Consider the following 26,264-nt stretch of genomic DNA (forward strand, 5'->3'; position numbering starts at 1 on the left):
ACTATTTTGAAGACTTGGGGCATTCAGAGTGGTGCTTTGGGAGGGAGGGACTTAGGACACACCTCCCTGTAGCATCTCAGGTACCATCCAATAGGTTGCGTGTAACTCTAGTGCAGCTGCCATAATCACTGCAAAACATTAATGGTGTTTGCCCTTGCAGAGACAAAAACATCTGTTTACCAGCCACTTCAGTTTGCAGCTTGAATGCTGGTGAGCAGCAATTTCTGCATGATGAAAGTACAATGTTTGTAATAGTGCAGCATGGAATTCCATTTGCTGAAATCAATGGACACGATGAAAATAGGTTCATTAATTTCAGTGGGTCCATTCTGAGTAGAACTCACTGAATACAACATTATATTTATTTACATTATTGCATTTATCACAGGAACACAGGAGGTTGCTTTACACTGAGTCAGACCACTGTATTGCTGGCTCATTATCGCCCTGCATCATCTGGCAGCAGCTCTCCAGGATTTCAAGGGCAAGGGTCTAACCCTAACTGAAGATTCTGGAATTGAGCCTGGGTCCCTCTGCAGTTGCTCTAGCAGTCAGCTATTGGCCTATGCTGCATCTTGGGTCCGAAAAAGGCATCACTAGAGTGGTATTTAGGTGGTTAGTTAAGAAGAATGACAGCATATCTAGAAATGCCCATTTTTGTCTCTCTTTTCCCCTCCTCATGCAGGTTGTGTATGATGGTAATGAACTGAACCATGCCTTTGGGCTATGCCACTATGACAACTTCCTTTTCTGGACAGAGTACCGGAGCGGTATCATCTATCGCTTGGACCAGACGTCCAAGGCCGTTAAGCTTTTGCGCAATGAGCGCCCGCCAATCTTTGAGATCCGCATGTATGATGCTCAGCAGCAGCAAGGTGCGTGGCAGGGCAGCCACAGGATGTTTCTTGCAACTCAGCCACTGACAGCTTCTTATCCAAGTAGGCTGTGCAGGTATAGGAAAGGCACTGTGGGGAATCAGGATCCCAGGTAGTCGAGGCAGGGGACATACACACAGGTGCTTCATTTATTATCTGCCCTCTGCTTTCTTGTGGTACAGAAAGGATCTTTTAATTTTTCCAGGCACTGAGGCAGAACCTAAGTGCAGTTTTGCATGGCAAAGTATTGCTGTGGTTACTTACAACTGCAAAAAGCCATGTTTGCAGATACATCTTTTGTCTGAGTCGCAATCAGCACAATGGTGTGCGGAGCAATTCAAATGAGGATGGGTGTTTTAATCGCTGTGGGATCAATGAGCTTGCTATCGGCTTGCTACATTGCTTTAGATGCCTTCTGTAAACGTCTTTATTTCAGTAAGCCCTCTCAGACATATAATTTAGTTACCTATATAGATAGCAAAAAAATTATTGATTTTGTGTTTTAATGATAATTATTTTGCTACAATATGTGGATTTTAATTATGTTTTATCTACAGTTTTATTATTCACACTACTTAGAGAGCTATTTGATTAATTGATAAATCTTTTTGAGTTCAAAAAGAATTTCTAAGTTCCTTATAAGATCTTAATATTTTAAAGTTCCCTAGACTTTTGAATTGAAGTTCATAGTTACCCAGCCAGTGCTGTGGTCTAGGATGCTTTGCCTTCAGCTGGGTGAAAGTGAGTAAAGGAGAGTTGGATAAGAAGGAGCAGGTGTCTCTGAATATATCTTCTATTCATCAGGAACTGGACTGGAATTTTTCATCTGTTACATCCATTTTATTTTACCGACATAGGCACACTGACATAAGGTTTAGATCATGGATGTCCATAGTCTTAGTTAGGGCAAAGTGTTAATTAGGTCTCCTGCTTTGTCAGCAGTTCCAGCATTTTCTTCAAAACAGTCCAAGACTGTTATGGTTTCTAGCATATTGTTGGTTATGATGTTTTCTTAACCTTATCACCAGGCTCTTATTACCCAAAATGTCAGTGTCTCGCATGGCTGTCTCTATGATTCAGCAGCGTTTCAACCAGCTTCTGCAAAGTATCACGTTGATGAACTTTTCCATCACTGTTATCCATTTTGATCCATCAAACCTGCTCAAAAGTTGATGCTGGTCCTTAGAAAGGGTATAACATTAGGAACTTTGACCTAGGCCAGTGATGGCAAACATTTTATAGACCGATATAATAAGCATCACTTATTTATCCGCAAAGTGCCAACATGACAATTTAAGCTGAGTACTGAGGTTTTAGTTTAGAAAAAACAACATATTTTGTCTTAAAAGAAAAACACAATAACAGAGCTTTCAGTGATACAAACAACTTGTAAAAGTTTGCATTAAGAAGATCCAAACTCCAGCCCGAGCAAGCGTTTTTGGCATTGGCTCTCTGAGCGCATGCAGAGCGGCGCCCCCCATCATGCCGCCATTTTCTGAAAGGGCCCCAGGGGCTGCCCCATGTGCTAGCCCTACTCCCTCCCCCAGCCCCGACCTGCCCCTACGCAGAGTGTCCAGACGGAGGGTGTGTAAAGCCTCAACCTTGAAGCTGGAGGAGGAAGGCAGCCGCTTGGAACTCTTGTTGGTCCACCAACGCAGCAGTGCGCCTCTGAGCACGTGTGGAGCGCTGCACCCTCCCCCCCCCCCCACAGCAGAGGCTCCCCAAGGGAAAATGCATGCCCTGGGGTGTGTGGCTCCGTTTTGCACTTTCCAGCGCCCCATTTGAGGCACTTCTACTCGGACACAAGTCCCAGGATCCACGCCCAGCCTCTGAAGAGAACATGAGCGCCTGCTTGGGGACAGCGTCACATATTCGAATGGGACCAATGCCCCACCCAGCCCTTCCCTTTGCGCCTCCCTGGCCATGAGGGTGCCTCCTAGGTCCTGGCATCCGACGCGGAGTGTCTGAGCAAAAACAGCCCTAAAAGTGCTGCAGTAGATGGGCCAGTTTGGGGATTTTGACTCTTTACTGTCCTGCTTGTGAAGCATCTGAAACTGAGGGCCCACCATAATCATTGCCGGTGCTATTTCGTAACCCGCTCGCGCAAAATACTAATTGCTGCAATATGCTCTGGAAGCCTCTGTGCAATTGGGTACAATGAACTCCGAAGCATAGCTGCAACCCCGTTTTGGAAAGTCCTGGTGGGCATCGCACCCCGCTCCTGCCGCACAGTTTCCTATGCCGACCTGCCATACACATGGCGCTCCAGCCACCCAAGTTGAGCTGAGGACTTGATGTGCCACCCTTGCCTTCTGCCAGCTCTGTGCTGGGGTGATGGCGTGTGTGCCCACCCACAGAGAGGGCCCTGAGTGCCCCCTCTGGCACGCGTGCCATAGGTTCACCACCTAGGTTCACCTAGGCTTACTGTGTAGTACAGTTTACTCCTGTCTATGAACTTTTTATTCAGGAGACATCCAGCCTATCTAACTAGAGTTCCTTGCAAGTCTGTACATATTAAACATGTGGATAGATATCTATCATTGGAGTAAATCGGCTGCTCAATAAAATAGGTGCACAAAAATTTACAACCCCTGTATAAAACATAGAAAAATTAAAATACTAAAACAAGTTTAAAATTACTTCAACTTTCTAAGCATCTGGGTAGGCCTGTCTAAACAGGCATGTTTTAGCAGTGTGCAAGAGAGGCAAACAAACCTCCCAAGAGCTTAAAGGGTTTCTGGTATCTGGTATTTTTGTTGCTTCCCTTTTGTGGTCACCTGTTTAGTTGCTCCTGTTCTCCCGTTTCTGCAGATACCGGAGCCCGGACGGGGAAAACAGTTTCCTCAGTTTAATGGACTCTTCATGCCTTATTATTGCTCTTCTGTAGTCACCAAGGTTCCTTTTAATTGTTCTGCCAGGGGCATCGGCATAACCTGCCTGGAAATGGAACCTGTGCAAATGGCCTTTCCCATAAAATGGGTCTTTCTCATAAAATTAGTATCCTCCTCCTGGGGTGCCAGTTTTGTGGCCCTGTCCTCATGCGATTGACCCTGTCCTTGGGGATAGGTTATTTGGAGAGCGCCTCCTGGCTACATGGGCTTCTGCTCATGAATAAGCTGCTCTCTTGCTTCTGGGAGAACCTTCAAAGGGGACCGTGGTACAGGGATTAAGGTGAGAGGAAGTAAGGAAGAAGAAGGCTTACAGAACAACAACAAAAAAGATAAACAATGCTAGAGAAAAGCTAGCTTGAAATTGATGACTACAGGAACAAGCACTCAGAGAAAGAACTTGGCGTCGGAGGTTTCAAAAATATATGCAGATACCTCAAAAATCTCCAGAGCTAAAACTGTGATTGCAGTTGTATTTGGGGTGGAGAAATAGGAGTTGTGCTGGAATAGACAGGTCCCAGGAGCAACCGGATTAAAGTACAGAATTAAAGAGTGAACTCCCTACATAAACACCATTCTTTCCATTTCCCTCCCACTGAAACATTTTCCGCTGGTCTCTCTTGGTTTTTCTTCCTTCCGTATGTCATAGGCGTTCTTACCTGTGAAACTGTGGCTCAGCTTCTCTTATTCCCTATCCTTTTTGCAGTTGGCTCCAACAGCTGCCGGGTAAACAATGGAGGCTGCAGCAGCCTTTGCCTCGCCATCCCCAAAGACAGGCGGTGTGCCTGTGCAGAGGACCAGATTTTGGCACCAGATAACGTCACCTGCCAAGGTAACAATGTGCAGAACGCAAGTGTGATAGACAAGAGATTTCAAGAGTTTAACATTCCCTAGAATTGTTCCTGTCTGCATCCTGGAAGGTAGCATATATAAAGCAGCTTACTTTGAGATTCCAGACAGTTGTGTGATTAACACCTTCCCAGAGACAGTCTAGCATACAGTGGTCACTTGCAGGTGTTTTGAGTTCTCCGCTACTAAAGTGTCAGGTACCATCTCCAGATAAACACTGTCTTGTTGATAATACTATATGTTGATGATTGCACCGTGGAGCAGTATTTATTTAGTTATTTATTGAAACTTCATCAAGCAGACTCTAAATATAGTTTGGCAAAACACCATATCCCCTTTTTTCCTTTGGAAAATGACTCTCATTTAAAATCTCCCACATCAAACTGTCCTCTTTTTCTTCCCTGCCTAGCCAACCCATCCTACATCCCACCTCCTCAGTGCCAGCATGGGGAGTTTGCATGCAAGAACAGCCGCTGTATACAGGAGCGCTGGAAATGTGATGGTGACAACGACTGCCTGGACAACAGCGATGAGGCACCTGAGCTCTGCCGTGCGTGTATTTGCTTGGGAACACCAGGGGGCTCTCCTTGACCAGTTCCGCTTTCTCTTGGGTCAGGATGGTCTTATGCCCTGGGCAGGTCTCCACTCAGCGTATACAGACCGTGCATGCCCTGGCTCAACTCACATGATGTTGGTCAATCCAAAGTGTTTTTTCAGTTGATAGAGAAGTCTGAAATTGAAGGATCGGGATTTGAAATTGAGGTGTGGGAGACAATCCTGGATTGCATATTTAGCTTTGCATCTGCAGAAACAGACCAAACTGATGGGACCCGGGAGCCTGAAGTAATCCATGCCAGTATTCCATGCTCCTCTTCCTGCCCCGCTCCTGCCTGCCCTTTGGACACTGCCAGGGCCCTGGGCATTTAAAACAAGAGATTGTGTTGCAGGGACATAATTGGTTATCTGATGTAGCATCATAAAACTGCAGAGTTGGAAGGGACCCAAAGGTCATCCAGTCCAGCCCCCTGCAATACAGGAATCTCAACTAAAGCATCCATGATAGGTGGCCATCCAACCTCTGCTTGAAAAGCTCCAAGGAAGGGGAGTCCACTGCCTCCTGAGGAAGCTTTCATTTAAAAGCAAGTTGCTTGCTTGTATGGTTCCATAGGAAAGTCTGGAAATGTTTCCATGCCTTTCTCTCTCTTCCCTTTTGTCATCACTAAATCTACGGAACAGTGGACAGTGAAACAGTGGTTCAGGGACCATAGCTCAGTGTTAGAGTAGCTGCTTTGCATGCAGAAAGTCCCCCATTCAACCTCTGGCATCTCCAGTTATCAGAATCAGGTAGCAAGCGACAGGAAACACGTTTCTATAGCTGAGACTCTGGAGAGAGAGGCAGGGGTGAACAACTGATCTGGTATAAGACAGCTTTCTAGGAAACAGAATAAATTGTGCGAGGATTAGTCAGTTTATTCAGATCTCACAACAAATGTTTTGAGTTGCTGAATTTGATGAGTTTGTCAGAGAATGCACATTGCCTTGACTGAAGAAATAGCTTTGTGTTTCTGATCTCAAGTATATTACTTTGGTAAGGGAGGAGGGATATTCTTACCCAGTTTCAGATTATTGCAATCTGTGTAGGGGAAAAGAATGGTCTTGAACTTTGAGGTCCTAAGCTAGAACCCACCCTTTGCCACCCTCCAGATCAGCACACATGCCCCTCGGACCGTTTCAAGTGTGAGAACAATCGCTGCATCCCGAACCGCTGGCTGTGTGATGGGGACAATGACTGTGGGAATAATGAAGATGAGTCTAACTCGACGTGCTCTGGTGAGAGCCCTTATCTTATCCATCAATCAATCACATTTTTACAAAATCCTATCCTTCCTCCAAGGAGCGCAGGTTGCCTTGCTGTCTTATCTTTACAAACACTTACAGTGGTTGTTTGCTGAATGTAGAGTGGGCCCATAGAGTGTAGTGTTAGGTGGTTGAATGCTGTCATCCTTGCTATTTGAATGTTCACTCTATAATTGCTAGGGGGCAGGCAGATCACTCAAATTCTGTATCAGTCCACTTTTACATGTGTTCCTATTTAAGCCTGTTGTGTCCCATTTTTGCATCAATTTGCATGGAATTCTTACCCAGAAAAACAGAAACAGGTATTTACTTTTACAAGGTCTGAAAGCTGCCTTTTAAAATTGATATTCTTTTGCCACCTACTTCCAAGTGGCTAAAACATTGTCTACATTATTTAAGATGTCCTGACTATTTTATTGCTTGTGTGTTTGCCTCCCTGGGCTCCTTTGGGAGGAAAGGCGGGGTATAAGTAAATAAAATGAATAAATAAAAATGCATCATTGCACTTACTCAAAATAGAGCTGCAAGTGTCACTGGGTGGGTGGGTGGGTGTGGAAGGGATGTGCCATTACTACTGTTAAAGTTAGTATATTAGAACAGCTGTTTACAATCAACAGTAAACAAAGAAATGAAACAAAGAGTACTCATGGCTTATTCGATACTTATTTGATACTTGCCTTATTTGATGTCACTTTAGCTAGTGTTCTTACACATTTAACTGTCCACGTAATACATTGGAAAAAGGTCTTGATATTTTGAAAATGAATGAACAATGACCCCTTCTCTATAAATGTATCATTTTGAGGGTTATATTGAACTCCTAAGGCCAGTTTTGTATGTGTGCAATGCTATATCATATATATGGGGGGGAGGAGGGAATATGTGTCATTCTGCTGCCGGAAATTCTATTAATTTCACACACTCACCATGTTTGTACTAAAACCTAAGCAGCTTACTAAAAATAAAAATAAAACCTTGAAATTGTGAATAAAAGATTGCTAAAATATGTATTAAAACCCTTAAAAGATAATTAAAATCATTTTTTCCTTAGGTTACATTCATCAGATTAGATTACATGCTATTAAAAATCCATGAACATTGTTATTCCTGGATTTATAAGTTTAAATCTTGGTTGCATTTTTTTCTTGAAGGTGATATTGGTTTGAACCACTGACCTATTTTCAGACAGTAAACCGTATAATTAACCAGTCAGATTTAGTGCCTTGTGTTTTGTTAGTCATGTTTCAGTTGATGTCATGCAATGCAGTTTTCTTTTCTTAGCCAAGAGTTTATATAATATATGATGGGTTTGGAAGGTATTGAAAAAAGGGTGGGTGATAACCATCCATAAGTGTTGTTAAGAGCGGTAGTCTCGTAATCTGGGGAACCGGGTTCGCGTCTCCGCTCCTCCACATGCAGCTGCTGGGTGACCTTGGGCCAGTCACACTTCTTTGAAGTCTCTCAGCCTCACTCACCTCACAGAGTGTTTGTTGTGGGGGAGGAAGGGAAAGGAGAATGTTAGCCGCTTTGAGACTCCTTCGGGTAGTGATAAAGCGGGATATCAAATCCAAACTCTTACCTGTATTGGCAGCCATAGTTGTCCCCCATACAATCTCACTGGGAGAAATCACACACCATCTTACCCTGTTGCTCCCAGGGCGCTTGCTGCCCCATTTTTAACATGTGTGGTGGTAGACCCCAGTATTTTTTAGCTGCTGACACAGCTATTACCTGGTTGGGATAGCGAGAAAGATATTCTGAAAGGTAACCTCAGACTACCTCCTAGTAATGTAAGTGCTTCAAAACATGGGAAATCTAAAGGCTAACTACATATCTTCACCTTAATCCAGGAGATGTGGCTCAGGTTGGTTTATATCAGAATGCAGGGCAATCAGATTCCTCAAGCATCCCTGATAAGTGGCCCTTTAGATGCCCCTTTGGACAGTGGTAATATGCCATCTCTACAAACATGTTTCTTTTGCATGTTCGGATCTTCCCGTTAGCCTTGTTCTAGCTCTCCTTGTGTATTCTGACATTTTCAGGTACCTCCAGTAACGTTGCTCCTTTTATTCATTACCTCTTGTCTCTCCACCCAGCTCGTACCTGCCCTACCAACCAGTTTTCCTGTGCCAGCGGCCGTTGTATACCGATCTCCTGGACCTGCGACTTGGATGATGACTGTGGGGATCGCTCTGATGAGTCAGCCTCATGTGGTGAGTGATGGAAGATGTTCCAGTGTATATGCAGGTCCCACTTTCTGAATGCTTGCTATGCGAAAATCCCCTTATCCGAACAGGAGGAATTAGTACTCAAACTTTGCTATACATACCATAGATTCAGATATCTGAACAGCCAGAGTTTGCCCACTCCCTAATTTGTTTGTGCTTTGCTGGTCAGTGGCAGCTATTTTGGGGCATGCAGGGAGGGAGGGCTAAAGGGGTGCGGAGACACTCGCTTGAGTACATGCCAGGATACCAACCCTTTAAAAGCATTCTGGACATTGAGATAGATGCTGCTAACACTGTTGTTGTTTTACCTCTGCAGCCTACCCAACTTGTTTCCCTCTGACCCAGTTCACTTGCCACAATGGCCGCTGCATCAACATCAACTGGAGATGTGACAATGGTAAGTGCCACATACCTGACTGATAGCCTGCTGTGGTGATTGAAATAGTGAGATCGGAAACAAGGGGAGGCTAGCTGTGATGGGGAATAGGGGATTATTTAGGAAAGGGAGGGCTTGGGCTTCTTTTTTCCACATTTGCAGTCTCTGCATGGTACCATTCTGTTTGCTTTAATATGCTGCCTGCTCATGTGTGCATGAATGAGGGGGGTGGGGCTCACCTTCTATCTGATGGTACTAGGCTGTCTGCAGCCTCATGAGCTGCCCTTTTCTCCCCCAAGAAACCCCGTTCAGAAGAAGCCAATGGGTGGGCAATGCAAGCACAAAACTTCTTGGTCTTTCCATCCTGACCTTCCTAGCAAGGACAGGTTTGCTGGTGCCATTTTACAGCTGAGTTAAATGCGTAATTCCATTCCACCAAGGCATTTAATGTGAACCAAGGAAGGTTTAGCATACATGGACTTGAATCAGGTTTACCTTAAGATAGGTGTAGGGAACCTTTGACCCTCCAGATGCTGCTGAACTACAACTCCAATACTCCTGGAATTCCTCACTTGTAAGAAATCATTATTTTGGTGTGGCAGCATCTACACTTCAGAGCTCCCTACCTGTTGACATCAAACAGGCACCATCATTGTGTTATTTTTGCACCTGCTTAAAACATTTTCATTTCAGCTAGCCTATTCAGACACATAGGTGTTGGCATGTTCTTCTTAGTTTACACCTGAGTCTAATTGTTTTAAAAATGTTGTTAATTGCACATTTAAAAAATTTTAATTGATAATTTAATGTTTCTTGTAAACTGCAAGTGAGATTTTTTTTTTTTAAATCAAGTGGTATACAAATTTTGTTAAATCAAAATAAATATAACAGATCCCTGGTCACTCACCATGTGTCAGGGCTGGTTCATATGCAGGTCAGCATGGAGACTCAGAGACTCGAAGAAAAGTTAGCTTTTTATTAGGAAAAATAGCATACAATCAGAGAGCACCACAGGGCATGGCTTGCTCCCAGTAGTGCAGTTGCCAAGACTGGCTGTCTTCCCCTCCTACTTCCCTCTGAAGCGCCTCCTTAGCCAGTTGTCTTCCAAGGAGCCTTAAAGCCCGTTAGGGAGGGCCCCCCCCCCCGCTCTGTTTTTCTTTGTTTGGCTACATGTGAAGCTTTGTGTGTCCTTGGAGACAAGGGTGGAAGGGAGCTTAATACTGTGGGACTGGGCAGTCCCTGTGAAACTGCTGTAGCTCCTGCCCCTCCTCCTCCGCTGAACCTGAATTGCTTCCCTCTGCTTCCTGCCCTGCCCTTGAACGGCTTTCTACCTCTGGCTCTTCTCTCTCCCTCGAGCCTGTTGCTTCTTCAGCATCCCAGCCTCCTTCCTCCTCTGACCTGTCTTTTGTGTCCCACCACCACTTCCCTGGTTCAGAGCCTTCCTCCTCTGCAGCTTCCCTTGGGGGTTCTTCAGCTGGAGCCTCTTATCACTCTTCTTTGTCCAGCCAGTTCCTAAAACCTTGCTTGCTGGGGCTGATAAGAGTTGTAGTTCATCAACATATGGGGGACCATAGGCTCCCCACACCTGCCCTAAGTCCTCATCTGCTCATTAATTACATTGCATGATTGGGCTGATCTGAAGATTTCAGTGCTTTGAACCCCGCCCTTTAAACGGTCAAAGATGGAATGTTGGCGGTTGATGTGGGATAGGCTTGCACCCCAATATCATTTCATAAGTGGATAGATTTAGTTTCAAGCTCAGAATCTTAAGGGCCAGATTCACCAGATTCAAGTGGTTAAACTTTGTCTGGATTGTACCACTTCAAGTTGCAGGTATGGGTCTGCATTTTTGAATGCCCCCCCAAAAAACAAAACAAAAAACAAACCCTGCATGTAGCACATTTGCCTATCAGCAAGAAAGGTCAGGCTTTGCCTTCCAACTGAGATGCTTGTTTTCTGTATGTTGGGATCTTTTGGGGGAGGGGAGGCAACAATGCTCCTCTGCACCCTGAAATTGGAAAAAGTCCCAAGAGAAAGAGAAAGCTTTACCACTTGATTCTGCTGACTATGTAAACTGTCTCTATGCAGGACTGTGAGTAGTAGGTAATGGGAAAGGAAATTATCCCCAGGTCAGTTGGCTATTAACCCTGATCCTATTTTTGTTGATTTTTTTCATGTCTTTTGGAGAGCATGTCTGGGACTTACTTGCATGAGTCATCTCTGTTTTAAACATCTTGGTGAAGTGCAGCACGTTGTCACCTCTTTTTCTCTGTGTCAATACGTTGTATTTAGGGAAAGTTGGGACTAATGTGGGTGAGGTTAGGAAGAGAAGAGAGACAAAGCCTACTGCTGCCCCAACAGGCTGGACTTTGATGATCTTCTGGTCCTTCCCTGGCCTCTGACTCTATGGCTGCCTTCTAGTTCTGAGGATTGTTGTCCACTGGGATAGGAAAAGAGCTGCAGGGTCAACTTAGGAGAGAAACCATAACTCTACTAGAGCCCATTCTTTGCATGTCAAAGGTCAGTTCCTGTTGGAAAAAGAAGAGTATCAGGTGGCATGTGATGGAACAGCCCCCTCTCTGGCCAAGACCCTGGAGAGCTGCTGTCAGTCAGAGTAGAGAATATTGGACTAAATGAGCAAATAGCCTTGCCTGGTTTAAAGCAACTTCTTAGGTTCCTTTGAGCTCTAGCAAAATTCCTAAACCTAGAATATTGTCTGCATGTTTTAAAGGGAACCCTGACCATTAGGTCCAGTCGTGAGCGACTCTGGGGTTGCGGCGCTTATCTCGCTCTATAGGCCAAGGGAGCCAGCGTTTGTCCGCAGACAGCTTGACTAAGCTGCTTCTGGCGAACCAGAGCAGCATGTGGCCAGCATGACTAAGCTGCTTCTGGCGAACCAGAGCAGCACACGGAAATGCCGTTTACCTTCCCGCCGGAGCGGTCCCTATTTATCTACTTGCACATGACATGCTTTCGAACTGCTAGGTTGGCAGGAGCTGGGACCGAGCAACGGGAGCTCACCCCGTCACGGGGATTCGAACCGCCGACCTTCTGATCAGCAAGTCCTAGGCTCTGTGGTTTAACCCACAGCACCACCCACGTCCCTTCACCGCCATGTTGGATCCTCCGCCCACGAAGCTCCGTCCCTTCACTACATGTTTTACCTTGCACTTAAATAAGTAAAAACACTAGGAGCTTGCTTGCCTAGTAGACTTAAGCACACACAAGTTCAGATGGATTTTTGGAATGGACACTGAATTTCAGGGAATGGGCCTAGAATATCCATGAAAGGTGCCCCAGAGCTTCAGCCTTACCCCAAGGCCTCAGGATCACTTTGCCCCAGTCCAGAGAAATAGGGTGTGAGCTCTGTCCACGGCTTCTCATTCCCCCTTTATGACTCTCCTGTTCTGCGTTCCGCTCCCGTTCATTCTCTGTCTTTTAACATATCTGTACATCACCATTTTCGTATTTGATTTCCTTTTTCATGTTTCATGTGTTTGTGTGTGTGTGTGTGTGTGTGTGTGTGTGTGTGTGTGTTTTCACTTTGCCCACTCTTCTGTCTTCTCTGGTTGGTTTCTGTTTCAGAAAAGGATTGTGGGGATGGCTCTGACGAAAAGAATTGTCCAAAAGCTACCGGTTAGTGCATAGATCAACATGCACCACAACTCTTTCCCGCTTCCTGGTCTCTAAGATCCATGTCACTTTTCTTCACAATTCCAGCCACTGCAGGAAAACACAAAGCAAAACTCCCACTTCCTGTCCTTAGTTTTTCTGATGAAGATCATTTGATGTACCCATTCTGCAAATTCAAAGAGCCATTCCTGGCGCCTGCTTTCAGCTACAGTTGTTCACATCTGTATGATGGGAGCTGCTGTCACTACTTCATGTGTCCCTCTGATACTCAGCCACTGCTTCTGTTACTGAAGTGTCAAATACTTGTTTTGCTTAGCTGTTGTGATTCAGTTATGCAGCCCTGCCTTACTTGCCTTCGCGTGTAAGTAGGTTCCACTTTGGTGATGCTTCCAGCCTCCAAAGAAGGGGTAGCCAGCGTGGTGCCCTTCCAGATGTTGCTGGACTCCAGTTCCCATCATCAGTACTAATCATTGGCCATGTTTGCTGGGGCTGGTGGGAGTTGGAGACCAACAACATCTGGAGGGGCACCAAACTGGTTCCTCCTGCCCCAAAATGAGAGAGTGAGAGTGAAAAGCAGGTAGCAGAAAGAGAGAAAGAGATAAAAGGGGTGGTCCCATCTCCTGCCACCACATGGCTCCCACCAGGTTACCTCCAATGAAATGTGGCCCCACACCAACCTTGGATTAAGGCCCATTGAGTTCAGTGCTGAGTAGACATGTGTAGGATTGTACCATGAAGGTAAGCAGGTGAATGCAAACTGAACTTAAGAGCGCCACATTCTCACACCCTGACGCATATCAGTGTAAATGCTAGTGCAGTAGATTAAGCCTGCTGGCAAGCAAAATGGGAGGGGAAGAAGGCCACTCATCATTTTGTGCACCTCCTTTTGCTCTAGAATTTGGCAAGTAGACTGCAATGATGGGAGGAGGAGAAGCAGGAGCAATGATTTAGATCACCAAAGCCAAGAGAAACTCTAGCGATACAAATGGTTTTGTCGGTCACTGGTTTTGCTGCAGGGAGCGGAAAATCCAATAATGCAAAACAAATATGGAAACATTTTCAGGCTCAAGTATTTTAGAGAAAAGCCTGTCCCCATTTAGAAACTGAGGAGTCCCTTAAAAGCAGCTTCAGGATCTTGAATGAGGTCTGTTCCAAACTGCACATGCACAGACATTCACATGTACACCCACACATACACACCATTGTATACATATAATTTGGTTTCCAAGGAATGAATAGATGTTGCTGATGCCCCAAACCACAAGTAAGATGGGCTCCTAACTTCATCCATTCCCACTGCCCCATGGTGCATGAGGTGATCTATGCAATTTCTGTGTTTTCATTTTTATCAATTTTATTACTATTATTATTATTATTATCCTCACTACTGCTAACTTTTTAGTTGCTTTACTAGTGGCAAGAGCTCTTGGGACTGTGGGGAGCATGCTTGGCTGGAGTTTGCATGGGATGGGAATGTGCCGTTAGCTCAGACAGTGGGTGCATTGCTGAAATACCTTGAGACATTCCAGCTGCTTGTCAGCCAGAGGGGTCTTCTTCCAGAGGGTGTGTGGGAAGGGAAGCTCCTACGCCTGCAGACCTAGGCAGCCCCTGACCCTTCCTTCTTCCTTCCTCCTCCTTCCAGACAATGACTGCGGGGACAACAGCGATGAAGCTGGCTGCAGCCATTCCTGCTCCAGCAACCAGTTCAAATGCAACAGTGGGCGCTGCATCCCGGTGCACTGGACCTGTGATGGGGATAACGACTGTGGGGACTACAGCGATGAGACCCACGCCAACTGCACCAACCAGGGTGAGGAGGAGTCAAGATGAGCCAGGCAGCCCAGGCCCAGCACCAAGAACATCCTTGAAATTCTGCACAGGCAAAACTTAAATCCTGTGAGCAGAGGACAGAGGAAGCTGACCATATGGAGTCTGACCATTGGTCCATCTAGCTCAGCATTGCCTGCTGACTGACAGTGGCTTTCCAGGATCTCAAAAAGGTTCTTTCCTGATCCTACGTGGAGATGCCAGGGAATGAACCTGGGACCTTATGCAGGCAAAACAGATTTGTCTACCATTGAGCTGTGGCCTCCATCCCCGTACCATCGAGTTACAGCCCTTATTTGCTAACTTAGTTTAGCACCAGTTACAGAGGTCTGCTGCTTTTTGTGTTTTTTTGTGCAGCTTTCCCTCTTTCTTCCCTGTGATGGTGGTATGGGCCCCCCTCCCACAACCCATTCAGAATTTGAAACTGAGAGGGAATCCCCTGTTCAAAACCTACTTGGCAAGACACATGTCATGCTAGCTTCCCTTACCACCTGGCTGGCTTCCAGTCCTAGTCACCAGCTGTGACCTGGTTTCACATTCTGTGCCCCTGTCATTCCATCCCCAGCCACACGTCCACCCGGAGGTTGCCACACGGATGAGTTCCAGTGCCGGCTAGATGCACTCTGCATTCCTATGCGCTGGCGTTGTGATGGCGACACCGACTGCATGGACTCCAGTGACGAGAAGAACTGTGAAGGTGTCACACACGTCTGCGATCCAAATGTCAAGTTTGGCTGCAAGGACTCTGGTAATTGTTTTGCATTACAGAGGTGGAGATGAAGGCATCCTCGTCCAGGCAGCTCTCGTGCACAGTTCCAGCACCTTTGGCGAGCCAGTGTGGGGTAGCGGTTGGAGTGTTTGAGTGAGGAGACCTTGGTTTGAATCTCCACTCAGTCCCCATCTCTCAGCCTTGACCAACTAGGTTTGCTGCAAGGATAAATAATGGGTCTGAGGAAAAATGGTGCCTGCTTTCTCCCAGGAGTTATCCTGTGCTCCTAGTTGTTTGCTCTTGCCCAAGGTAGGTAGTCTGAGGTCTGCAGTGCCACCATGTAGTTTACCCCCATATAGTCCCACTCCTGTTCCTTCAGATTTTTGCTAGAGACCATGTTTTGTGTTCTCTCATATTCAGAATTGCTCCAGTTCTGTCTACAAATAAGGATGATCATGCATACATACCTCTTGGTGATGTACAATTCATTGGAGGGGGTGAAATTAGCTGGTTCATGAAACTATTAATGCTCTTGGACACAGACTTCCTGATTGTTTCAGGCATGCAGCTAGGATCCCATGACATACAGATACTTTTTCAAAGAGCCCTTGCCTTCATCAAATCCCTTGATTCCCTTGCCCTTTTCCTTAATAAACCTTCTCTGTCAGCTAAGCTGACAACTTTCCCTTTTCTTTCAGAAATTGGACTGGAACATTGTAACAGCTTTATTCCCTGAGTAGCTGGAATGTTCGTGAACATTCTGTGGCATCACACCCAACTCAGCCAGTGACCCTCATAATCACTATACTGTAGAGATGCCTTTTTTTTAGTACCTCAGTGTCAGTTTTGCCAGTCCCCTTCTGGTGTTTCATATATGTTTATTGTCTCCTCTCCTTGTAGCCCGCTGTATCAGCAAGGCTTGGGTATGTGATGGGGACAATGATTGTGAGGACAACTCTGATGAAGAGAACTGTGAGTCCCTGGTATGCAAGCCGCCTTCACATACTTGTGCCAACAACACATCAATCTGCCTCCCTCCGGAAAAGCTGTGTGATGGCAGAAACGACTGCAAGGATGGGTCAGATGAAGGAAAGCTGTGTGGTGAGTGTGAGGTGGAGAAGTGTCTCCAGTCTTCCTTTCTCTAGGAGCACAGTGACCCAGGGGACCAGACTTGCTTTCCAGTTCTCTGTGTGTATGTTTTTGTAGGAAACCAGGACCCCTCAGCTTTGTGCCTTGTTCTGGATCTAGCCGCGACATGCTGTTATCCGTCTGGCATGGCTGATAGGGTGCCAGAACCCCCAGTTGAAATACTGCTTCAGCCAGGTGCTTGGCTAGGCAGCTGCAATGTTATACTCTTAACCTTAGGTGCCTATCAGCAATATTGGGAAGGTACTTTGCAACCTATTCTTTACAGGGATGCTGTAAATATTACTGAAATTATGCATGTGCTTTGTGAATGCTCAGAACATGCTATAAAAGCGGAAGGTTTTTAATCTGTTTCTAGAATGTTTCTGATTATATTGTTCTTGAGGCATTTGCAACCCTGGGCTCCTTTGGGAGGGTGGGCAGGATGTAAAACGAATACATAAATAACAAATAGTGCTCCGTCCTTTAATTTCACCATCTCTTCTTATTCAGTCAGATCAGATGGTTCACCACCACCGTGGGCCCTGGAATAGGCAATATGCCATAGGCAGGGCTGTCTTGAACAACTTGGGCATGTAGCCAGATTTCCCTTAATGACTCTGTGGTTTGTTTCTGATCTCCTGTAGACCTCTGCTCTCTGAGCAATGGGGGCTGCAGCCACAACTGCACGGTTGCACCAGGTGAGGGCATTGCCTGCTCTTGCCCCTTGGGCATGGAGTTGGGTAGCGACAACAAGACCTGCCAGATCCAGAGCTACTGTGCCAAGCGGCTCAAGTGCAGTCAGAAGTGTGAGCAGGACAAATACAATGTGAAGTGCTCTTGCTACGAGGGCTGGATGCTGGAGGGCGATGGTGAGAGCTGCCGCAGCATGGGTAAGTAAATAACCCAATGGAACTTGCGTGTAAGTCTTCTACCTGTTGTGTAGGACAAGGGTTGCGGAACAATGGTATCAGGTTCTCGGATGCATTGCAGGAATGGATCTAGATCCTTTGCTCTGTGGGCATGTGCAGGGCTGTTTCACACATTAAATAAAGAGCAGTAAACGGATTTCATTATATACTCAATAACTGGGAGATGTGGCTTTCTCAATTCCCTTATGAAGAAATCTGTTTAATATTTTCAAACACCAGTTCATCACTTTTACCTTTTACATACTTTAAGTATATTCAGAAGGAAGGGAGGGATATAAATTGAATAAATAAATAACAATAATTAAAACATCCTAGTTATACACCTATTATACACAGTTGTGTGAAAAGGTGCTGCTGAGCTAGTGAAACTGCTCATTTCCCTGCAAGGTTTCTTACGAGATCTAAAGAGGTGTCACAAAGCACTTTGGGCGTGCTTCCTAGTAAGCCACCTCCCATTGGAGGATGAGGTGCCCCACTGCACTTTCTGGGTTTAAAATCAATTACTTCCTTAGCTGGGAGGCTGAGGTCCTTGCTTACAAGCAGGCACAGTGCTCCATAATGTAGAAAATTGTGGAGAATTGAGGAGGTTTACTTCAAGGAAGAACTCACGTCTTTGTAACCTGGCCTGGAAATTGACTCCCTATGGTATGTGGCTGAAAGCTGCGACAGCATTTCCCTAGGCATATCCCATAGGGAAAAAATGGTTTGAGTTTGTCTTTAGTCCTCGAAGAAAAACATAGAAGAGGACATGGAAACCTCCACCCTTTAGGTCCACCTCTGTGGTGTCCTCTGTCCAGGATATCGGCTTCTGTCTGTTCTGCCCTGCCGGCAGACCTAGGCAGCCCCTCTGAGACAATAGCAACACTAGGGCCTCTGCTGAAGAGCACGCCGTTGTTAGATCTGGGTGGAGGGGAGTGGAATGTGGCCGGGTCCCTTGAGCCTGCTTTGTATGCATGGCGGATATGGGGTCTGTCCAAGGTTCCTGCCTTTTTGCTAAATTAAATGGACAAGGGAGTCCAGAAGGGGTGGGGGGTGGGCAAGTGGAGTGAGGTGCACGGGCGGAGGGAGAGAAACCAAACGTAGTGTATTCTGGCAGCCAAGAAACACAGCAATGTTCCTGTCATTTGGGGACTTGCCCTCATTCAGCAGTGTTGCAGTTGGCCGGCACAAGAAAGGCTGCTCTGTTTCCAGTGCCCCAGGGAGGAATGGAATTGCGAAAGTGGGGAAGGAGGGAGGGAGGGAGGGAGGGAGAGACAACAAGTTTGTTTTTTTGTTTTTTTTAATGATGCATGTTCTTCATTTGCAATAAGCCATGATTTTCCTTGTAATGATGAAGGTAAAGCTAAGTGGCCCATCATGATAGGGCTCTGGGAATTTGAACCCGGGACATGAGTAGCAGAGTGCGGCCCAGCAATCCCTTGTTCACATATCTGTCAGTACTATTGATAATTTGCAATGTCATAATGACTTATGATGATGGTGGTCGTGATTAAGTCTGCAGTCTAGCTCATGATGGGCATGAGCAGATCAGGGGTGAATTCAAAGGCTGAAGGAGCAAAGAGGAGGAGGAGGAGGAGGAGGAGGAGGAGGAGGAGGAGGAGGAGGAGGAGAAATTATTGGAAGAAGTTTCCAATTCCTTATTGAAGTTACTCCAACCCCTTTCTTGTGCGTTAGTTCTAAAACACAAAAGTGCAATGGCACCAGTAATCCACAGTCCTCTCTCAATTTCCAGACCCCTTTAAGCCTTTCATCATATTTTCCAACCGCCATGAGATCCGGCGCATTGATCTGCACAAGGGGGATTACAGTGTCTTAGTGCCAGGCTTGCGGAACACCATTGCCCTGGACTTCCATCTGAACCAGAGCTCCCTCTACTGGACGGATGTGGTGGAAGACAAGATATACCGGGGAAAGCTGCATGAGAATGGAGGTGAGTGCTTGGTATAAAGAGGAGGGTTGCCGAAGCCTTATTCTCTTCCTTAAACTCCCCCTCCCACCCAAAAAGAAAAGTATTCATCTTAGTGTGAGCTATGCTCACAGCCCACCCTTCTCAGGATAATACTTCTTGGTTCTCTTCATGGCCAGCTGCCCCCCCATCAGGTAAATCAATAAATCTACTTAACTAACTGAGGTTCTGCCCCCCTTCCAACATAAATCCTGGCTACGCCCATGGTCCTCTTGGTTTGAAGTCACAGATTGTATCATGAGGAAGGAAGGAAGTGTCCCTCGGCTGTCTCAGGTTTACTCTGAAAATCCTGCCTTTTGTTTGTTTACTTTTTACATGTTTGTTTACTTTTTACATCTAGCTGGTTTCATTGCCAATGCCTCACATTTCATTGTTTTCTGAGCTGCCCTCTCCACATGATTTGTGGAAATCTAAAACAAAATTATTAAAATTCAACAGCGGAGTTGGTGTGGTAAGGTATCTTTGACACTTTTCCTGGCTACTGTGCCTTCAGTTAGCAGCTTCTGCCTCTTCAGTGCTTCTCCTTCAGCACAACTTCTTGGTCAGTTCCTCTTCCCTTGGCCAGGAGGGGGAGCAATTACTTCTTCCCTTCCCTTCCTTTTTTCTTTGTTTTTTAAACATTGTAAAACAGCATTTTTATGTAATGAAATAACGTGGTTTCAGGAGCTATATTCAGTGGAGAAGGAACAGGGGAAATTGCTTAACTCTTTCCTCAGCAACTCCCCCCCCCCCAATCCTTCCCAGCATTGCAGATGTGTGCCCTGCAAGGGAAAACAGGCATCTGAAACATTGCTGGTTGGGTGGGATTTGGGAAGTGGCTTTTTGGAGGGGGATTTGAAGCAGAAAATCAGAAGGCAGTAAAATGTTCCATGCCCCTGTGCTACACTGCTCAGAATCTCCCTCCTGATACTTTTTCTCCCCCCCCCCCCCACCATGGATGTCAGGATTTCATTGCACATACAGCAATGCCTCTTAGTGGGAGAGAAGAGCATAGTTGCCAACCGTGAGGCTGGGCAGGGTGCCTGTCCCAGTGCAGGCTTCTGTTCTCTTCATGGAGTAGGAGCAACTTGCCTTGATGTTAGTGGGGATGTGCTGCTCTCCCCAGTCTCTTCCCTTGACCCTTTGTTGCTCTAGGAAGCAAAATCTCTATCACTTTACAATTAGGGGAGCTTCTAGCAAGCTGGGGGAAAATATTTTCTGCTTGCTTACGATGAGCATGAAGGAAGGGCTCTTCCTTGGAGTAGCCCTCATCTCTCAGGAGAATTTCTCCAAGTGTCACTTCGTAGGAAATCAAGGCAAGTCAAACCTGCAAAAATGTGGATCAAATAGAAAACTGTGTTATAGAAAACTGTGTTTGAAAGATTACAGCTTTTTAACCTTCATTCATTCATTCATTTGCCCTCGGCCTCAGGCTACCAGTTTAGAAACAGACAACATAAAAGGTAACAGAATTGGGTGGAGGAAGGGAAAAAAGCCAATTCAGGCACTTATACTTAGTTTCAAAGTTCTTCTAACAACCAAATGGAATGGTCATGCCAGTCTCTCTTTTACAGTTTTCTTCCTCCTTGGTGGAAAGGGGATTAAGAAATAAATCAATAGATCAAAATTCTATCCCTGATAATCCCCATTTACTCTGCTGTAGATTTCATTCAGGGGGCAGTGACTACCTAAATGACACAAGGGCCAGCCAGTCAGTACATACCCTGTGCACAACCCTTCTCTTAGAAGAGATAGGGGAAATTTGATTTAAGGCTGATGCCAAGGCTGGCCAATCTGTGCTGAACAAACCCAGCTTCTCCTCAAACTGTGTGTTTTTTTTAAGAAGATCTCTCTCAGTCTGATCCCACAGAAAATACTATACAAGTGCCACAATTTCAGAGAGTGTTCTTCCACAGTGGGCTCATTCCTGATTTTTGTGTGTGTGTGTGTGTGTGTGTGGACAGAGTTTTGAAATCCAAAAGATCAGGGAGTATTGGCACTCATGTGTCAAAATACCATTTTCTGAGCAATTGCTGAGGTCCTGCCCTATAACAGGAAGCTTCTCGTAATGCTCAGGGAAGCTGAATAAATAGAGAGGTAACAGACTGAGTCCCTGTGAAGGGGGAACAAATGCTCTTGGGGTTGATTAGATTAGCGTTTCTAATTTGTGCACAGTAATTGGCAGCCGGTTAACTTGGGGCACAGCAGGCCTTCGGTTTCAATCCAGTTCAATGAGACGTTATCCTCAAACAAGGCAGGCAAGTGTTACTAAGTACATGTGTGCGAAGGACAGGACTCTCTTAACCTGGAACCCCATAGAAGATTGACCCTCCCCCCACCATTGTCTTTTAACTCCCCAGGCTAGGGACAGTTGGCAGCTCCTTAAAAAGCACACATTAAGCCACATCTCAAAGATGCACTGAACAAGCACACCACAAAACACTATAGGAGACAACTGTCTCCAGCTCTAGGAAGTAGACAAGAAGGTAGTCATATGTCATTGGTTCTCTCTGTTGCCCACTCTGCTGGTTGCAGCCCTGTTTATTTCCAAGAAAGCTCACAGGCCTAGACACCACAACCTCTTTACATCTGTGAACTCTCAGGATCCCACAGCATCAGGCATCAGCTAAAACGTGGTCACACCCCTTTATTCAAAATTATTTAGTGGGCAGCAGGAGGTGAGAGGGCAGGCCAAAGGAACCCTCCCCTTCATATTTGAATGGCTGTCTTTTTTTTCTGTGAGATGTTCGGCATATCTGCCCATACGACACATGGGGGGAGCCCTGTGGGAAACTGGGACGTGTGGAGAGGGCTTTGGGGAGAGAGCAGCTCTTCATTGTGAGCCGGTCCGTCTGTCCTCTGCACTTCTCTTGCCTCTGTGTTGCTGGCCTCCTAAAAGCTGCAGCATTCAGTCCGCTTGTTAATGATACTGTCTTTCTTTTAAATGCTGATCATTATGTGGGAGTTAATTAGCATTCCAGGAGTTTCCTTAATTGTAATTACAGCCTGACAGTTGCCTCAACAAAGAGCGGGAGCCTAACCTGATTAGTGCCTCCAAGAGGCTGATGATTTCAGATAGGTGGAGACCTCGGGTGGCAGTAGGGCACCAGGGTGCAGCTGGGAAGGGTCCAGCTGCAGGGAGGCAGACTCAATAGAAATAAGAACTGCCACCTTTAGTTTGGCTGTGGCTTTCTAGAGAGTGACAGCCTTTTTGGTAGGGAGCCTGATTTGATTAGCCTGCCCATAGCCGTCTCTCTTGTTCTCAACAGCTGCATCTAAAATGATGTCTTAGCCTTCCACATTGCCCAAGGCTAGGATCTATATATATTTATTTTTATTACATTTCCACCCCACCTTTCCTCCAAGGACCTCAAGGTGGCATACATGGCTCTCACTCCACGATAGCCAGCCACTGCTTCTCAGCCCTTAACCTGAGTGTGCATTTGAGCCCTGGTCTCCCAGCTCTTGGTCTGACACTCAGCCACAACACCACTCGGTTCAATTCCTGACCAGAGTTTTGAGTGAGTTCTGAGTCATGCTTGCTGGAGGCCCAACTACTTATGCATATGTTATGTTTTATCCCTTGGTTGCTGCATTGAAAGGGACTGTGCACACACGTGTATGTGTAGCTGAAGCCTCATCTTAGTGAAATGGGAACAGATGGCAGCTACCTTAGAGAAACGGCAGTTTCACCCTCAGGAAGGGGTTTTCAAATTGTGGTCTGTGGACTACCAGTGGTCTGCAGGCTTCATTCAGGTTGTCTGCAGCATTCATACTGATTTTTAATTGTATTTGTATTGCTTTTTCTTATGTTGTATTTTATTGCATTACACTTTGAATTTTATGGAAAGCAAATTGTAATACAATTAAATTAAATGTAAGAAATAAAAGGAGCAATAAAAATGTAGTTAAAAACCATACAGCATCTAGCACACGGCGGCACAGCTGCTGCAATAGGCAGAAACATAATTATGTGCTGTACCATGACCCTCAGCAATTTTCAAGTGGTCAGTGCAGGAAAAATGGTTTGGGAGCTATTGCCCATGGGGAAATACTTATATAGTTAATTAAAACATTCCTACCCTGCTTTTCAGCCAGTAAGGCTCTCAGAGCAGTTTACGTTAGAATAAAAGCAAGACAGCCCCTGTCTGCAGGCTTGCTATCGAAAATACTTGACACAGGGGAAAAGAGCATGTGGAGGGAAGAGAAGAACATTAAATATTGTGTTTGTTCCTTGCAATGAAAACTTTAGAACCAAATCACACAACTTCACTTGGCATTTGGGAAGAGAGCCAGCAAATGAGTTCCTGAGCCGATTCTCGAACATCCCACTTGGAGCAAACTCAGAGGCCGCGTTGACAAGCTCTTCTCTAGAATTGCTGATGCTTTTTATTATAGCTGGATAACTACAGCTATGTATTTTCTCTCTGCCACAGATTCCCTCTGCCCCATAGCAGATCTTACAGGGGGGCAAAGGCCAGACACCTCCCTAGCATGTTACACATTTTTATTTGCCTTCAGGAATAAGAATGTGAGAATGACTGGATCAGAAATGGCCGAGAGACATTGGAAGATGAAGTTTTTAAGGGAAATGCATTAAAATGTAAAAGGCACTGTCAGGGAGGGATGGTACTTCTCTGCCCACCATAGTCTCCAATAATACTCCTTTACAAATATCCTAGTAGCTGTAGTCCTTTAGGCCTGTCTCAGTCTCCTGCTGCTATACCTTTCCAGTGGGTGAAGATAACAAACAACACCCCCCCCCCCCGAAAAAGTCATCAAAAGGCAAACATTGGATTTGGAGCACAGCATGAAAACCTAGCTAGTAAATAAGGAAATTTGGGTTGGAAACAAACAGCAGATGGCACACCTTCTGGAAGTATGGGAGTCTGGAAAGGACTGGCCACCAAAATAAATGGGATCAGTTGCAATTTGAGGGGAAGGCAAGGCTGAAGGTTGAAGAACAGGACTCCAAGTACATGGTTCAGAGGGCTGCAGAATTGTGAACAGCAGTTTTAACCATAAAGGTGGAGCTTGGCTGGGAATGGCTGGTGTGAGATCAATAGTTACTGATTGCTTCTATGTTCCTCCCATCTTTCTCACAGCCTTGACCAGCTTTGAGGTGGTGATCCAGTACGGCCTGGCCACCCCTGAGGGACTTGCTGTAGACTGGATTGCTGGCAACATCTACTGGGTGGAGAGCAACCTGGACCAGATTGAGGTGGCTAAGCTTGATGGGACCATGCGGAGCACTTTGCTGGCTGGGGACATTGAGCACCCTCGGGCCATTGCCTTGGATCCACGATGCGGGTATGGTGTTGAATGGAATGGGGCTGAGATGGGGTATGGGTTCAGAAATGTTGCTCTCTCCCTTGGGTGCTCTGCCACAGCTTGCCCAAACAGACTTGGGCAAAACCTTTCTGAAATTCACTGGTAGTTCAGTGCCTTTTGCTGGAGGGAGCAAGTAAATGAAGTCGTGAAAACATACGGAGGTCTAGGACAAGAGTGTGTGCATTCATTTTATCTGAGTGCTGCAAAAGCATGTACCTTGGTTCCTGAATGTAATCCATTCCAGGAATCTGTTCGAAACAATTCAAAAACCAAGGTGCGGCTTTCGATTGGCTGCAGGAGCTTCCTGCACTCAATCAAAAGCTGCATTGGACGTTTGGCTTCCAAAAAACATTCACGAACCAGAACACTCATTTCCGGGTTTGCGGCGTTTGGGAGCCGATTTGTTTGACAACTGAGCCGTTCGCGAACTAAGGCACCACTGTACTGTCAACATTGGGCACTGCCTTTTCCACAGAGAGAATATCTTTAATTTGTCTGTCGAAAGAATTCTGTGATACTTCACACCAATTTTCTGAACTTGTCTCTCTTGATGATGGGGGCTGGGAGTGAGAGGAGTGCATATCCCTGTGCATAAAGGTGGTGAGAACAGCGCTGAAATAAGGCATGGCCCTTTTTAACAAAGCCCAGCAGGGATGTTTCATGCTGTTCACTTTTGTTCCTCTAAAGGCTGCTATAGATAGTTGGGAAGGATATTAATTGGTGATTGATAACCAGTCTCCAGACAAGGGCTTAGTATGTCAAGGCGAAAGCTGCTAAGATTTCAGCTCTTGTAGAATTATGGAAGCCATTTAGGCCCTGGCCCTGTACAGCTGTAGAGGAGGCATGTCTGCCTCATCACTTGCGTACCGCCTTCCTCTTTCCTCCCAGGATTCTCTTCTGGACAGACTGGGATGCAAGCCTGCCGCGCATTGAGGCAGCGTCCATGAGTGGTGAGGGCCGGCGTGTCATCCACAAGGAGACTGGCTCAGGAGGTTGGCCTAATGGACTCACTGTTGACTACCTGGAGAAGCGCATTCTGTGGATAGATGCCAGGTGTGTAGTGTCCCTCCACCAAATATTATCTGGTTTAGATTTTTGGGTAGTAGCTAATAATTTTGGTAAAACGAACATCTTTCTGCACAAAAAAAGCCTGTTTGGTGCCATTGTTTCTGTTGCCTGATATGTGTAGGTTGATCGAGGTATGGGCGTGTGTGTGTTGGTATGGAATTTGTGTACTGAGTAAGTGGAATCCTATTTTCTGCACAGCTAAAAATATCCTTGGTCTGCCATAGGTAGCTTTGTCCTGGGCTTCTTTGCGAGATGTAAATTTAGGAGGAGGTGGAGGAGTTTGTGCGACTATTCAGTATTTGAGTAGAAAAGGAACATTCCTGGAAAAAAAAATATAATGCTCCTGTCATTGCATATACAGGCCCAAAAACCTGCCTTTTGCATATATTCAGTTTTTGGGTAGAATAATAATTAACTTGTTTTTTTGTCAATATTAATCATAGCCCATTTGTTTATATACAGGTTTGTTCTCCAAACCATTTTTTTTTTAAAAACCAGTCAAGTACAATAACCATTAAAATTTTAATATTTTTACAGCACAAACAGTTCCACAATTAACAATTCATTGATAATATAGCAAAGAAAATTAAGTGAGCATAAAGCTTACCAACAGTCTAACTG

At 45.6% G+C, this 26,264-nt stretch overlaps 1 protein-coding gene across 5 annotated transcripts in view; it reads left to right on the forward strand.

Moving 5' to 3' along the window:
• Positions 1-26,264, forward strand: part of LRP1 (LDL receptor related protein 1) — a 317,944-nt gene that overhangs the window by 195,083 nt on the left and 96,597 nt on the right. For all 5 annotated transcript variants that reach the window (XM_079967068.1, XM_079967067.1, XM_079967069.1 and 2 more), the window contains 13 exons: positions 686-875; positions 4,470-4,595; positions 5,022-5,162; positions 6,317-6,442; positions 8,566-8,682; positions 9,014-9,094; positions 14,349-14,516; positions 15,099-15,281; positions 16,143-16,343; positions 17,015-17,260; positions 19,032-19,229; positions 24,350-24,554; positions 25,464-25,628. In XM_079967068.1, the coding sequence (XP_079823194.1) occupies positions 686-875; positions 4,470-4,595; positions 5,022-5,162; positions 6,317-6,442; positions 8,566-8,682; positions 9,014-9,094; positions 14,349-14,516; positions 15,099-15,281; positions 16,143-16,343; positions 17,015-17,260; positions 19,032-19,229; positions 24,350-24,554; positions 25,464-25,628 (2,147 nt within the window). The remainder of the gene's footprint in view (positions 1-685; positions 876-4,469; positions 4,596-5,021; positions 5,163-6,316; positions 6,443-8,565; positions 8,683-9,013; positions 9,095-14,348; positions 14,517-15,098; positions 15,282-16,142; positions 16,344-17,014; positions 17,261-19,031; positions 19,230-24,349; positions 24,555-25,463; positions 25,629-26,264) is intronic.

The sequence above is a fragment of the Podarcis cretensis genome, assembly GCF_951804945.1.
Source record: "Podarcis cretensis genome assembly, chromosome: 2".
NCBI classification, from domain to species: Eukaryota; Metazoa; Chordata; class Lepidosauria; order Squamata; family Lacertidae; genus Podarcis; species Podarcis cretensis.